We start from the raw sequence: 16,140 nt of genomic DNA, 5'->3' as shown, positions 1-16,140 counted from the left end.
CTCTGCTCCTTCGCCCCCTCCTTTCTCCCCCACATCCCCCCTTCTCACCCTCACAACCCCTCCCCCCCCCCCCCCCTCAAGCACTAGTAATGCTCACGCGTTAGTAATGTCCTGTTTGCCAGCTTGTTGACCCTCTGTGTTCCCCTCCTGCAGGGTGTAGGAGCCGTTGCTGTGGATGGAGAGATGGGGATGTGAGAGGCCATTGAGGGCGGCCAAGGTGCCGGTGAGCCCCCCCCCCCCCCCAATCTCCTCAGTGTGCGGGCTGAGTTTCGAGGGGCTGAGCTTCGATGGAGGACCACCTGACGCTGCAGGGGCACAACAAGGAGAAGCGTTATGAGTGCGACGTGTGTAGCAAGGCCTGGAAGCACCCGTACCAGCTGGAGATCCACCAGCGGGTGCACACGGGAGAACGCCCCTTCGACTGCTCCGACTGCGGCAAGACCTTCAAGACGGCGCAGGTCCTGAAGACCCACCGGCGGGTGCACACGGGCGAGAAGCCCTATGGCTGCTCCACCTGTGGCAAGAACTTTGCCTGGTGGTCGGGGCTACAGCAACACCAATGGGTGCACAGCAGTGAGCGGCCCTTCACCTGCTCCGACTGCGGCAAAGGCTTCAAGTCGTCGCCGGGCCTGTTGATGCACAGGCGCCTACACACCGGGGAGCGGCCCTACACCTGCAGCGACTGCGGCAAGGGCTTCACCCGCTCCAAAGTCCTGCTGGAGCACCAGCGCACCCACACCGACAAGCGCCCATACACCTGCGCCCAGTGCGGCAAGGGCTACACCTGCTCCAGCTATCTGCTGGAGCACCAGCGGACCCATACCGGCGAGCGTTCCTTTGGCTGCTCCGACTGCGGCAAGGACTTCAAGAGGGCAGGCCAGCTGAAGATCCACCGGCGGGTTCACACGGGCGAGATGCCCTATGGCTGCTCCGACTGCGACAAGAGCTTCAAGACGACGAATGAACTGAAGAAGCACCGGCGGGTGCACAGCAGTGAGCGGCCCTTCGCCTGCTCTGACTGTGGCAAAGGCTTCAAGTCGTCCTCGGAGCTGAAGGTGCACAGGCGCCTGCACACCGGGGAGCGGCCCTACACCTGCAGCGACTGCGGCAAAGGCTTCAAGTCGTGCACGGAACTTAGTGTGCACAGGCTCTTGCACACTGGGGAGTGGCCCTACACTTGCAGCGACTGTGGCAAAGGCTTCAAGTCGTCCACGGACCTGACGGTGCACTGGCGCGTACACACCGGGGAGCGGCCCTTCACCTGCTCCGATTGCGGCAAAGGCTTCAAGTCGTCCACGGAATTGAAGGTGCACAGGCGCCTGCACACCGGGGAGCGGCCCTACACCTGCAGCGACTGCGGCAAGAGCTTCACCCGATCCGGCAGCCTGCAGGCGCACCAGCGCACCCACACCAGCGAACGCCTCGAAGGGGCGCTCACTTAACTTTTTTTCTGTTGTCAGCCGGCAACCATGGCAGCTTTTTAGGTTGCCAAATGACGGTTTAGGTGGTCATTTAAGATGGCTTGCATGACGTTGCCGATAATGTGCTCAGACGAAGTGCGTATTTAACAGTCGGAATTATGCTCAATGAAGCTTTCACATATTATTTTTGCTTCAAATAAAGTCACAAACTAAACATATTCACCAATCAAGATATGATATGTACTACAATGACATGCAGCAAAATTATAATACAGTATCTCAACTCTTTTTACACATTGCAATAAATGCAATTTCTATTTTTTCTTTCCACTTCCAAACAAAAATGTGGTTGGATTATTCAGAGTATGATCAACCTCGGTGAGACCAAGTGCAGGCTTGGCGATCGTTTCACACAACACTTCCACTCAGTTCGCAATAACCAACCTGATCTCCTGGTGGCTCAACACTTCAACTCCCCCTCCCATTCCGAATCCGACCTTTCTGTCCTGGGCCTCCTCCATGGCCAGAGTGAGGTCCACCGCAAATTGGAGGAACAGCACATCATATTCCGCTTGAGTAGTTTTCACCCCAGCGGTATGAACATTGACTTCTCCAATTTCAGGTAGTCCTTGCTTTCTCCCTCCTTCCCCTCCCATTCCCAGTTCTCCCACAGCTTACTGTCTCCGCCTCTTCCTTTCTTTTTCCCGTCCCGTCCCCCCCGTCCCCGACATCAGACTGAAGAAGGATCTCGACCCAAAATGTCGCCTATTCCTTCGCTCCATAGATGCTGCTTTCCCCGCTGTTTTTCTCCAGGTTTTTTGTCTACCAATGGGATCCCACCACTGGCCACATCTCCCCATCTCCTCCCGTCGACTTTCTGCAGAGACCGTTCCCTCCGTAACTCCCTGCTCAATTCGTCCCTTCCCACCCAAACCACCCCTCTCCTAGCATTTTCCCTTGCAACCACAGGAAATGCTACACTTGTCGCTTTACCGACCCCCTTGACTCCATTCAAGGATCCAAGCAGCCTTTCCAGGTGAGGCAGAGGTTCACCTGCACCTCCTCCAACCTCATCTATTGCATCCGCTGCTCTAGGTGTCAGCTGCTCTACATCGGTGGGACCAAGCGTAAGCTTTCCGATCATTCCGCCCAACACCTCTGCTCAGTTCGCATTAACCAACCTGATCTCCCGGTGGCTCTGCCTTCCATTCTGATTCCGACCTTTCTGTCCTGGGCCTCCTCCACGGCCAGAGTGAGGCCCACCATAAATTGGCGGAGCAGCACCTCATATTACACTTGGGCAGTTTACACCCCAGCGGTATGAACATTGACTTCTGCAATTTCAGGTAGTCCCTGCTTTCTCCTCCCCTTCCCAGCTCTCCCTCAGCCCACTGTCTCCGCCTCTTCCTTCTTCCCCCCCCACCCTCACATCAGTATGAAGAAAAGTCTCGACCCGAAACGGCGCCTATTTCCTTCGCTCCATAGATGCTGCCTCACCCGCTGAGTTTCTCCAGCATTTTTGTCTACCCATTCACACAAGTTCTGTTATCCCACTTTCCTCACCCACTCCCTACACATTAGGGGCAATTTTACAGAGACAAGTTAACCTACAGAGCCAATGCGTCTTTGGGATGTGGGAGGAAACCCACACGCTTGCAGGGAGAATGTGCAAATTCAACACTGACAGTGCCCGAGGACAGGATCAAACACAGATCTCTGGTGTGTGAGGCAGCAAGTCCACCAGCTGTGCCACTATATTTTAGTTTCCAACACACACAAAAAATTATGCGTTGATAACTTTGGTTACTAAAAAAAAGAAACTATCCATTTTCAGTCTTAAATCTCTAAGTGACGCTATGTTCCCCTTTACAGCTACTGTATGTTTTAATTCAGTTCAAGTCTATGGGGCAGTACATTGGCCATAATGTTGCTGCCTAAAATTGCCAGAGACCCGGAATTGATCCTGAATATGGGTGCTGTCTGTATGGAGTTTGCTCCTTTTCCCTTTGATCGCAGGGGTTTTCTCCGGGTGCTCTTGTTTCCTTCCACATTCCAAAGGTGTGCAGGAACCTATTTCAGACCCAACCCAAAATGTAATATTTTCCTTTTGTCCAGAGATTCTGTCTGACCTGTTGAGTTACTCCAGCTTTTTGTGTCTATCTTCAGTTTAAACAAGCATCTGCTGTTCCTACACAGACGATACTCTGCGATAGAACTTCATTAATCCCAGGAGGGAAATTGTGTGTGTGTGTGTGTGTATATATATATATATTACTAGACTAAATGGGACCCGATGGGAGGGCTGGTCCCCCAGCGCAATATTCCACCTCTCCACCAATTCCAATATGGGGTGGGGGGCTTTCTGGAGCGCTAGTATGGATGTTGTGGGCTGAAGTGGCAGTTTCATACCACTTCAAGTAGGGTGCAAGTCCACCAAATACAAGTGCAGTTTCATGCCACTTCAAGCAGGGTGCAGGTCCACCAAATTCAAGTGCAGTTTCATACCACTTCAAGCCGGGTACAAGGCCACCAAATTCAAGTGCAGTTTCATACCATTTCAAGCATGGTGCCTCATCCCATCGGAGGTGGCAACGCAACAGCCCCGCTTCACGTGATCGGCGACCAGGTCCCGTCCCTCCCCCCCCCCCTCACTGACGGACAGTGCCAGCGAACAATGGGAGCACGGCCAGGCCCAGACGTCACAAGGGGTCAGGCCCCGCCCCCCCCGACCAATCAGAGCCGCGTGTCCGTCACGTGAGGTTGATCCGGTTCCCCCTGGGGGAAGGGTGAGGGGGAGGGAAGGAAGGATGAAGGGGGAGGGGGGGAAGGGTCTGGGTGAGGGGGGTCAGGGTCTCGGTGCCTTTCCCCCGCAGTGGAAATGTTTTGATTCTGCTGTGGGGGGATGTTTGTGTTGAACTCTGTAATATGTTGTGTCCATTTTTATTCATTTTTTTTAAAACCTTTTTCTATGGAACTTATTATTATTTAAATTATGTGAAGCGCTTTGGGGTCAATGCAAATTGTCTTAAAATGCGCTATATAAATAAAGTTTACTTACTTACTTACTAGGTGAGAGGGTGAGGGGGGAGTGAGGGGAAGGGTGGGTGGGGAAGGATGAGGGGAGAAGGATGAGGGGGTGAGTAAGGGGGGGGGGAAGATGAGGGGGGAGGATGAGGGGGAGGGGGAAGGTGAGTGGGGGAAGGGGAGCGGATGGATGAGGGGGGAGGATGAGGATGGGAGGGGCGAACTTGCCGGTGGGCCTTCAGGTCGGAGTGCACGCTTTTTTGCCACAGCAGGGTCTTGTATCGGGTGAAGTTCTTGCCGCATTCTGAGCCAAAGATCATAGAGCGGAGCGAGATACTCCACTCGGCGAAAAAGCCGTAGTACGTCATGGGTAATTTTTCGCGCCATCTTAATGTGCTCGCTATTACCGTCATGGCGTCCAATATAGAATTTTGAATTTGTCATTTGATTTGGTACAAGGTGACTATAAAGCTCGTTATACCTATTTCTTTTTACACACTGTAACTTTCTACTTTTCTACATTTGGGGATGTATGTGGAAATTATGGTTCATGAAATTTCCCCCCACACTACTAGTTATATTCGTAACAACATATTTAAATACGTGAAATTTTCGATCTTTCTGAACCATTTAAAAAATGTCTGAAGAAGGGACATAGAAACATAGATAATAGGTGCAGGAGTAGGCCATTCGGCCCTTCGAGCCTGCACCGCCATTCAATATGATCATGGCTGATCATCCAACTCAGTATCCTGTACCTGCCTTCTCTCCATACACCCTGATCCCTTTAGCCACAAGGGCCACATCTAACTCCCTCTTAAATATAGCCAATGAACTGGCCTCAACTACTTTCTGTGGCAGGGAGTTCCAGAGATTCACCACTCTCTGTGTGAATTTTTTTTTCTCATCTCGGTCCTAAATGGTTTCCCCTTTATCCTTAAACTGTGACTCCTTGTCCTGGACTTCCCCAACATCGGGAACAATCTTCCTGCATCTAGCCTGTCCAACCCCTTAAGAATTTTGTAAGTTTCTATAAGATCCCCCCTCAATCTTCTAAATTCTAGCGAGTACAAGCCGAGTCTATCCAGTCTTTCTTCATATGAAAGTCCTGACATCCCAGGAATCAGTCTGGTGAACCTTCTCTGTACTCCCTCTATGGCAAGAATGTCTTTCCTCAGATTTGGAGACCAAAACTGTACGCAATACTCCAGGTGTGGTCTCACCAATACCCTGTACAACTGCAGTAGAATCTCCCTGCTCCTATACTCAAATCCTTTTGCTATGAATACCAACATACCATTTGCTTTCTTCACTGCCTGCTGCACCTGCATGCCTACTTTCAATGACTGGTGTACCATGACACCCAGTTCTCGTTGCATCTCCCCTTTTCCTAATCGGCCACCATTTAGGTAATAGTCTACTTTCCTGTGTTTGCCACCAAAGTGGATAACCTCACATTTATCCACATTATACTGCATCTGCCATGCATTTGCTCACTCACCCAGCCTATCCATGTCACCTTGCAGCTTCCTAGCATCCTCCTCACAGCAAACACTGCCCCCCAGCTTCGTGTCATCCGCAAACTTGGAGATGTTGCATTCAATTCCGTCGTCCAAATCATTAATATATATTGTAAATAGCTGGGGTCCCAGCACTGAGCCTTGCGGTACCCCACTAGTCACTGCCTGCCAATCTGAAAAGGACCCATTTACTCCTACTCTTTGCTTCCTGTTTGCCAGCCTGTTCTCTATCCACATCAATACTGAACCCCCAATACCGTGTGCTTTAAGTTTGTATACTAATCTCTTATATGGGACCTTGTCGAAAGCCTTCTGAAAGTCCAGATATAACACATCCACAGGTTCTCCGTTATCCACTCTGCTTGTTACATCCTCGAAAAATTCTATAAGATTCGTCAGACATGATTTACCTTTCATAAATCCATGCTGACATTGTCCAATGATTTCACCACTTTCCAAATGTGCTGCTACCCCATCTTTAATAACTGACTCTAGCAGTTTCCCCACTACCGATGTTAGACTAACTGGTCTGTAATTCCCCGTTTTCTCTCTCCCTCCCTTTTTAAAAAGTGGGGTTACATTAGCTACCCTCCAATCCTCAGGAACTACTCCAGAATCTAAAGAGTTTTGAAAAATTCTCACTAATGCATCCACTATTTCTGGGGCTACTTCCTTAAGTACTCTGGGATGCAGCCTATCTGGCCCTGGGGATTTATCGGCTTTTAATCCATTCAATTTACCTAACACCCCTTCCCGGCTAACCTGGATTTCACTCAGTTCCTCCATCTCATTTGACCCCCGGTCCCCTGCTATTTCCGGCAGATTATTTATGTCTTCCTTAGTGAAGACGGAACCAAAGTAGTTATTCAATTGTTCTGCCATGTCCTTGTTCCCCATGATCAATTCACCTGTTTCTGACTGCAAGGGACCTACATTTGTTTTAACTAATCTCTTTCTCTTCACATATCTATAAAAACTTTTGCAGTCCGTTTTTATGTTCCCTGCCAGTTTTCTTTCATAATCTATTTTCCCTTTCCTAATTAAGCCCTTTGTCCTCCTCTGCTGGACTCTGAATTTCTCCCAGTCCCAGCTAATTTGTACGCTTCATCTTTTGTTTTGATACTATCCTGATTTCCCTTGTTATCCACGGATGCACTACCTTCCCCGATTTATTCTTTTGCCAAACTGGGATGAACAATTGTTGTAGTTCATCCATGCAGTCTTTAAATGCCTTCCATTGCATATCCACCGTCAACCCTTTAAGAATCAATTGCCAGTCAATCTTGGCCAATTCACGTCTCATACCCTCAAAGTTACCTTTCTTTAAGTTCAGAACCCTTGTTTCTGAATTAACAGTGTCACTCTCCATCCTAATGAAGAACTCAACCAGGTCTCGTTGCATCTCCCCTTTTCCTAATCGGCCACCATTTAGGTAATAGTCTACTTTCCTGTTTTTGCCACCAAAGTGGATAACCTCACATTTATCCACATTATACTGCATCTGCCATGCATTTGTCCACTCACCCAGCCTATCCATGTCACCCTGCAGCTTCCTAGCATCCTCCTCACAGCTAACACTGCCCCCCAGCTTCGTGTCATCTGCAAACTTGGAGATGTTGCATTCAATTCCCTCGTCCAAATCATTAATATATATTGTAAATAGCTCGGAATTCTGAAGTAGGATAAATGTCTCACACGCTTATCCCGTGCGGAGCAACAGTGCAGGTCATGGGTCGTGACCCGACTGCCGTGAAAGCTACCTATACAGTTGTGTGTGTGTGTGTGGGGGGGGGGGTGAGAGTAATACAGTTGTGTGTGGGGGGGAGTGTAATACAGTTGTGTGTGTGTGTGGGGGTGGGAGAGTAATACAGTTGTGTGTGTGTGGGGGGGGGGAGAGTGTAATACAGTTGTGTGTGTGGGGGGGGGGGAGTGTAATACAGTTGTCGGTGAGCCGAGCGGGTGGGGGTTGCCGGGGTGAGCGGGGGCGGGGACCGGGACTCAGGCTCATTGCCGCACCGGGGGGAGGAGGTCCGGTTGAAAGAGGCGCGGGGGTAGAGAGCCAGCACCGCCATTCAATGTTATCATGGCTGATCATCGGGGTGGAAGATTGCAACCTTCACGTGGTCCGTCCTGTTTTGACTAATGTAATCAACCCGGCGTGCACAGTCAAATAAGATCAAATAGAACAAGTTGTCCTACAACTTTAGGCTGTGCACACCATACGCAAGAAGAAGATATCTGATCATCCACAATCAGTACCCCGTTCCTGCCTTCTCCCCATATCCCCTGACTCCGCTATCTTTAAGAGCCCTATCTAGCTCTCTCTTGAAAGCATCGAGAGAACCTGCCTCCACCGCCCTCTGAGGCAGAGAATTCCACAGACTTACAACTTTCTGTGGGATAAAGTGTTTCCTCATCTGCGTTCTAAATGGCTTACCCTTATTCTTAAACTGTGGCCCCTGGTTCTGGACTCACCCAACATCGGGAACATGTTTCCTGCCTCTAGCGTGTCCACACCCTTAATAATTGAAGTGGGCGCATGTTCAAAGGTTCAAAGATTATTTATTAGTCACATACACCTAGGTGTAGTGAAATGCTTCTTGCCATTTTGCAGCACATGAAGAAGGAATACAGACATAACATTAATAAGAGTTTTAAACATAAAGAACATCCCCCCACAATGGCTCCCACCATGAGGGAAGGCACAAAGTCCAGTCCCCAACCCCAGTTCACCCATAGTCGGGCCCATTGAGGCCTCCACAGTTGCCTCTACGGAGGCCCGATGTTCCAGGCCGTTCTCGCCGGGTGATGTTGCTCCGGCGTCGGGAGAATCCTCGCAGCGGCCTGGGAACCCTGGAACGGCCGCTTCCGTACTGGAGGCCGCGGCTTCCGAAGCCAACAAGGCCGCGCCGGTTGGAGCTCCACAACTGGCGATCTCAGTCGAGAGATCCCAGGCTCCCAGTGTACAGTTTCGGCGCCGCCGCCCGCAGCTGGCCGCTCCTCAAACCCGCAGCTCCGCGATGTTTTACCGGCGGTCTTCAGCTCACCGGAGCTCCAGCGCGGCGACCCAGGCAAGGCATCGCCCGCATCCACGATAGCGCTCCAGCGCTGTGCCGCTGCCGAAGCCGTGGTTCTGGGCAGGTCCCCGACAGGAAACGCCGCTCCAGGCCTGCTGGTAGGCCGCGAGGACGGGTCGAAGCTGCAGCCCGGAGAAAAGCTGCCTCTCCGACCAGGTAGGGACCCTGAAAGGTAGTTTCCCCCTTCCCTTCCCCCCCCCCCCCCCCCACCCCCCACATAAAAAAGTCTAGAACTCCAGAAACAAAAACACTTTAACTAACTAAAAATAAAAAAAAAGATGAAAAGACAGACAGCTGCAGGCTGGGCAGCCGCGCACAGGTCAGCGCCCCATGTGCGGAGCTCTTCTAGAGTGTGCGCATGTGCAGGACATTTCTAGAGTGTGCGCATGTGCAGGACATTTCCGGAGTGTGCGCATGTGCAAAGTATTTCGGGTGGGAAAAGCCTGCGGAATCAGCCATGTTTGCCAGACGTTTCTGAGTTTATGTATTAAAGAAATGTTGCTTAAAGCATAAATAAAGTTAAGTAAATTATGAGTAGTGAAAGTTTCATTTACCTCACAACAATTTAAGCAACTTATCTTAGAAGTTAAACAGACCGACTTGGGATGGAGAAACTATTGAAACCACAGCGCTTGGATCTGGATCCCAACTCACCTGCTGCTGCAAAGAATTGGAAGCACTGGCTTCGTATACTAAATAACTTCTTTGATGAGTGTGGCAATGATGCGCCAGACAGACTCAAGACATTAATAAGTTTCGTCTCTTCTGATGTATATGATTACATAAAGGAATGTACAACTTATGATTCTGCTATTGATGTACTAAGCAAACTCTTCGTTAAGACACCCAACGTGATATTCGCTCGACACCTCCTTGCTACTCGGAAACAAAAACCTGGTGAGTCAATTGATGAATTTTTATAAGAACTTCAAAGACTTGTAACGACTGTCTTCAAAGCAGTTACGGCTGATGAATATCGACAGGAAGTTATCGAGACTCTTTTATCAATGGTTTGGCATCGCCTTTAATACGACAGACTATTAGAAAACAAAACCTTGGATATACAGTCAACTTACAATCAAGCTTACTCTTTAGACTTGGCTCAGAAAAATTCAGATGCTTATGGCTCATCTAATGTGTATTCTGCTGCAACTACTACAAAAGAATTTCTTCCACGTACTAATATGGAGCAAGCTGAAACAATTCCTACTGATAAAGGTGCACTTGCTGCAGCATATAATTATTCAAAAAGGAAGTGTTACTTTTGCGGGGGTAATATTCATAAGAGAGACATGTCCTGCTTGAGAGGCAACTTGTAATAGTTGTTGCAAGAAGGGACATTATTCTAGAGTATGCAAGTCCAAAGCAACTACTAAAAGTGTGACAGCTGCCATGTGTATGCCTTCTTTATGTGCAATTACAGCTGCATTTCCTCAGAGCGTGTCTCATGCAGCTACAACGGTATCCATTAATGGCCATACACTTAATGTACTACTTGATTCTGGCAGTTCAGAAAGTTTTATAAGTGAACTAGTTGTGTCCCGACTAAATCCAACTATAATTCCTTCAAATAGAGAAATCTCGATGGCTCTGACAACTCTCAATACTCAAATTATAGGATCTTGTATTGTAGACTTTATTTTGAACAAAACTAGCTATAAATCTGTATGTCTTAGTATTTTGAAAAATTTGTGTAGCGATATAATTCTAGGTCAGGATTTCCAGAAACTGCACAGATCACTTCAAATAATGTATGAAGGAACTATGCCTGATCTTGTATTGTCAAAGCCACCAGTATTCTGTGGTTTTTCTGCTGCATCTGTTGAATGTCCTTCATTATTCACTAATTTATCCTCCAAGTGCAAGCCAATTGCTACAAAATCAAGATATTTTAGTAAAGACGATAGGAACTTTATCAACACAGAAGTAACTAATCTTTTACAAGAAGGGATTATAGAACCCAGTTCTTCCCCTTGGAGGGCACAAGTTGTCGTGGTTAAGGACCCCTTGGAGAGACATAGAAAGAGACTCTGCATTGATTACTCTCAAACTATAAACCAGTTCACGGAGCTTGATGCATATCCATTACCTCGTATAGAAGAGATTATCAATACATTAGCTAAGTATAAGATATTCTCTACTTTTGACTTAAAAAGTGCTTACTATCAAATTCCTTTGAAGGAATCAGAGAAGAAATACACTGCGTTTGAAGCAAATGGGAAATTATATCACTACTGCAGAGTTCCTTTTGGGGTAACTAATGGCGTGGCTGTTTTTCAGAGAGAGATGGACAAACTTGTTGAACAGGAAAACCTTAAAGATACTTTCCCTTATCTTGATAATATAACTATTGCAGGAAAAGACCAAACTGAACATGATGAAAATGTACAACGGTTTTTAGAAGTTGTACATTTTAAAAATCTAACATTAAATGAGGCTAAGTCAATAACATCAGTGTCATCAATTAATATTCTTGGTTATTGGGTTGGAAATGATATAATCAAGCCTGATCCAGAAAGACTCCGCCCACTCCAAGAGATACCTGTTCCAGGTACATTAAACTCTCTACGAAGGGTTCTTGGGATGTTTGCATATTATGCTAAATGAACACCAAATTTTTCTGACAAAATTCAACCTTTGATTAGAGCAAAATCTTTCCCCCTTGACTCTACAGCAATTGGTGCCTTTACTTCTTTAAAGAAACAATTGGAATCTGCGACATTACACGCCATCGATGAGGATCTCCCCTTTGTTGTTGAATGTGATGCCTCTGATTTAGCAGTATCAGCAACATTAAATCAAGGAGGACGACCAGTTGCTTTCATGTCTCGTACTCTCCAAGGTAGTGAATTGCACCACCCATCCGTCGAAAAGGAAGCTACAGCAATTATTGAAGCAGTGAGGAACTGGAGTAATTTCCTTGCTCGCCAGCACTTCACTTTGATAACAGATCAGCGTTCAGTAGCTTTTATGCTGGATAATCAGAAATGAACGAAGATTAAAAATAGTAAAATTCATGAATGGAGGATTGAATTATCTGCATATAGTTATTCAATTGAGTACCGCCCTGGTAAGGATAATGTTGCTCCGGACACATTAACTCGAACATTTTGTGCCTCTGTTCATTCTTCTGCACTCACTGATCTTCACAATGGGCTGTGTCATCCTGGAGTCACTCGTTTGTTACACTATGTTCATTCCAAAAACTTACCTTTCTCTACAGAAGATGTGAAGATGACGTGTGCTTCATGTAGAATCTGCGCTGAATTAAAACCAAGGTTCTTCCGTCCTGAAGAAGGAAGATTGATCAAAGCTACTCAACCTATGGAACGTTTGAGTATTGACTTCAAAGGGCCTTTACCATCCTCCTCACGAAATGTTTATATACTTACCTTAGTTGACGAATATTTGAGGTTTCCATTTGCCTTTCCTTGTCCAAATATTTCAGCTACTGCGGTTATCAAATGTTTAGATCAACTGTTTTCATTCTGTGGATTTCCAAGTTACATACATTCTGATAGGGGCACCTCATTCATGTCAAAAGATTTAAAGGACTACCTTTCTAAGAGAGGAATTGCAACAAGTAAAACAACACCATATCATCCTATTGGAAATGGTCAGGTTGAGAGGTATAACGGAATCATTTGGAAAGCAGTGAATCTGGCTTTAAAGTCAAATGATATACCAGATCAGCAGTGGGAATGTGTTCTACCAGATGCATTACACTCCATCAGATCTCTACTGTCAACTGCTACCAATACTACTCCACACGAGCGGTTCTTTAACTTCAAACGGCGTTCTTCTAGTGGTACTTCTCTGCCATCATGGTTGACGAGCCCTGGGCCTGTATTGCTTCGTCATTATGTCCGATTAGATGAGCTTTTTGTTGATGAAGTTGCACTGACTGGTGTCAACCCTTATTATGCAACTATCAAGTATCGGGATGGACGTCAGTCAACTGTCTCACCTGGTGACCTTGCACCATGTCCATCTTCTCCATCAGCTCCGTCACTTCCTGATAACACTGATCGAGAACTTCCTCCATCAGCTCCGTCACTTCTTCATAACACTAATCGGGAACTTCCTCCAACACTTCCAGCATCCCCTATGGAAACTTCTACAAGAAATTCTAAAATTGAAAATCTAAATAACAATATGAGTGAAGTTGATGACCAAGCAATATATCTACCCCCAGCTATTGAAACACCGGTATCTCCTGAAGCTCCAGTGCTGCGACGGTCATCAAGATGTATTAAACCTCCTGACCGTCTCAACTTATAAATAGGAGGGGTGAATGAAGTGGGCACATGTGCGCATCTATTCTAGAGTGTGCGCATGTGCAGGACATTTCCGGAGTGTGCGCATGTGCGAAGTGTTGCGCATGCGGAATCAGCCATGTTTGCCAGACGTTTCTGAGTTTATGTATTAAAGAAATAAGTTGCTTAAACCTTAAATAAAGTTAAGTAAATTACGAGTAGTGAAAGTTTCATTTACCTCACAACAATAATCTTATATGTTTCAATAAGATCACTTCTCATCCTTCTAAACTCCAGAGTGTACAAGCCCAGCCGCTCCATTCTCTCAGAATATGACAGTCCCGCCATCCCGGGAATTAACCTGGTAAACCTACGCTGCACTCCCTCAATAGCAAGAATGTCCTTCCTCAAATTAGGGGACCAAAACTGCACACAGTACTCCACTGTTGGGGTCTGCAGATCCTACAATCTGAGCAGTGTTGAAGGCTTTCAGCATCCGATAATCTGAACAAGACCCTGGGGTTAAGTATACCACAGCCTGTGTGGAGTTTTATTGCCTGTTGAGTATAGCATGGGACAGAAAAGTGCAAGAGTCCAAACTGAGGAAGGAAAATAAAACCAGTTTAAAGAGAGTGTCTGTTCTTTTGGGTTCTGAGATCCTGCTCTTCTTCCTGAGCTGCTTCCTACAGCCACTCTCCATCTGTTTTTTTCCTGTCCCAAACATTCTAAGTCGGTGTTTGTGGCCAAAGAGAGGGTTAATTTCCGTCTGCGATGCTGCTAACTGCATCCAGTTCACTGGAGATCTGCCCCCTTCTACATGGGAGCCAGCTTCTCCCTGTTTAAGGCAAGGTCCTGATTGATGAGTGAAGCTGGTGGAGTGGGTAAACAACGTGTTGTTATCTCAGAGCCTGCAGCCGGCAGTTATTCTTCTCTGAGACCCCACTGGTTTCCTGACTGTTCACATGTCACCATCCTGTGATTCTGAGTTTGGGAATTAGTGCGCGCCTCGCAAGCTGTTTCCCCCCCTCACAGATTGGCTTCATATCCTGATCTGAGCAGTCGTTGCAAGCAAGAGACAGAGAGCAGGCACAATCGGAGCTGGAAACCTCTCCGCCCCCTTTCTTCTTGTGTGAGTTGTATCTATAGTTAGCATCTACATGTTATACAGAGAGCAGCAGGAGTGTCCTGTTGATCTGAAGCAAGTTTGGTTTCATTGCCGTTGGATGTGATTTTCACGAGGCTGCCAGTGAATTTCGCTGTGGGTTTCTGCGGCCTGATCTGTGAGTTTTGATCTTGTCGACAGTTCCTTTGGTCCCTACTGATGCCCAGGGGAGGCTCCCCTCTGTGGCCAAGGACACACGGTAAGCAACAACTCCGGGTTAGTTCTCGTGCTAAAACAAATTGCCTGTGATTCGATAAGCATTCCCTAAAGAGGGCACTTTCCACCGACTGCGACCTATTCACTTTGTCACTTTGTTGTTCTTGAATACTGAGAGATCTTCGTGTAAGAATAAGTCAGATCTTTCTCTTTTTCTAGATGTTTTTTTCTGCAGGTTCCATTCTTTTCCCCACAAGGTGCATGTTCAGCATTCTTGCAGCTCGTCAGAGTGAAATCTGAAGCCCTGTCCCCAATACATCAAGATACATCTGTTGCAGGCAAATGCTACTGACAGCCTCAACTCTAGTACATTATCTTGGTGCTGTCTGCAAACTTGCCCATCAGCTCACTGCCCAGTTAACCTCAAACTAATTCCAGCTTCTAAACTGGAGGTGGTTTTCAACTTCCTGACCTCAAGATCTTTGTATGGCTATACGTGCCTCGGATATGAACTAAAGGCTTGAAGCTGCTTCATTTGTTCAAGTGTGCATTAAAGATCCAGGGGACTATTTATAGAAGGTGAAGGGTGATCTCCCAGTTTCCTTTTGTTTAAGAAAGAACTGCAGATGCTGGAAAAATCGAAGGTGAACAAAAATGCTGGAGAAACTCAGCGGGTGAGGCAGCATTTATGGAGCGAAGGCATATGTGATGTTTCGGTCGAGACCCTTCTTCAGACTGAAACGTCGCCTATTCCTTTGCTCCATAGATGCTGCCTCACCCGCTGAGTTTCTCCAGCATTTTTGTCTAGCTCCCAGTGTCCTGTATAACCTTGCATTTACATTGATAAATTACCCACTTATTTTTCTGATTTTGGGTTAAAGCTGTACATTAAATGCCTGCTGTATTTTATCCAGACAACCGGCCTCCACCGCCATCTGAGGCAGAGAATTCCACAGACTCACAACTCCCTTAGTGAAAAAATGTTTTCTCTTCTCCGTTCTAAATGGCTTACCCCTAATTCTTAAACTGTGGCCTCTGGTTCTGGACTCCCCCAACATCGGGAACATGTTTCCTGCCTCTAGCATGTCTAAACCCTTAATAATCTTATATGTTTCAATAAGATTCCCTCTCATCCTTCTAAATTCCAGAGTATACAAGCCCAGCCCAGGCAAATGCGCCTGGCATTTCAGTTACAGAAGGAAGGATTCCTAATTTGTGTTTTATGCCCAGAAAATATCCTGTTGCTATCTGTGGGGGTAGAAATAGGTGGGCCCGGTACTTAACATTCTTTGTGAAATGGACAAAGATGATGAAATTAACTGTAGCTTTATCTTGCTGTGTTGATGAATCCCCCCTCCCTTGCATTTAAATGCCCAGGAAATTCTCCAACCCGCATTCACCAAATGATGTCATCAGCATTTAAAATAAATAGTCAAAATAACAAAGGCCAGCAAAAGAAAGGAAATAGAACAAATTGTTGGATTCTCTTTGATATTTGTGACACTATTGGTTTGAGGTGAGCCT

General features: G+C 46.9%; 1 protein-coding gene across 1 annotated transcript in view; it reads left to right on the top strand.

The window, feature by feature from the left end:
* The first annotated feature begins 287 nt into the window (after positions 1 to 287).
* LOC116981463 (oocyte zinc finger protein XlCOF6-like) overlaps positions 288 to 16,140 on the top strand; it is a 31,563-nt gene continuing 15,710 nt past the window's right edge. Inside the window, exon 1 of the mRNA XM_033034515.1 lies at positions 288 to 1,430. Coding sequence (XP_032890406.1) covers positions 288 to 1,430 — 1,143 coding nt within the window. The remainder of the gene's footprint in view (positions 1,431 to 16,140) is intronic.

This window comes from Amblyraja radiata, chromosome 15 (genome assembly GCF_010909765.2).
Source record: "Amblyraja radiata isolate CabotCenter1 chromosome 15, sAmbRad1.1.pri, whole genome shotgun sequence".
Classification (NCBI taxonomy): domain Eukaryota; kingdom Metazoa; phylum Chordata; class Chondrichthyes; order Rajiformes; family Rajidae; genus Amblyraja; species Amblyraja radiata.
This window is presented reverse-complemented; position numbering and strand designations above follow the sequence as displayed.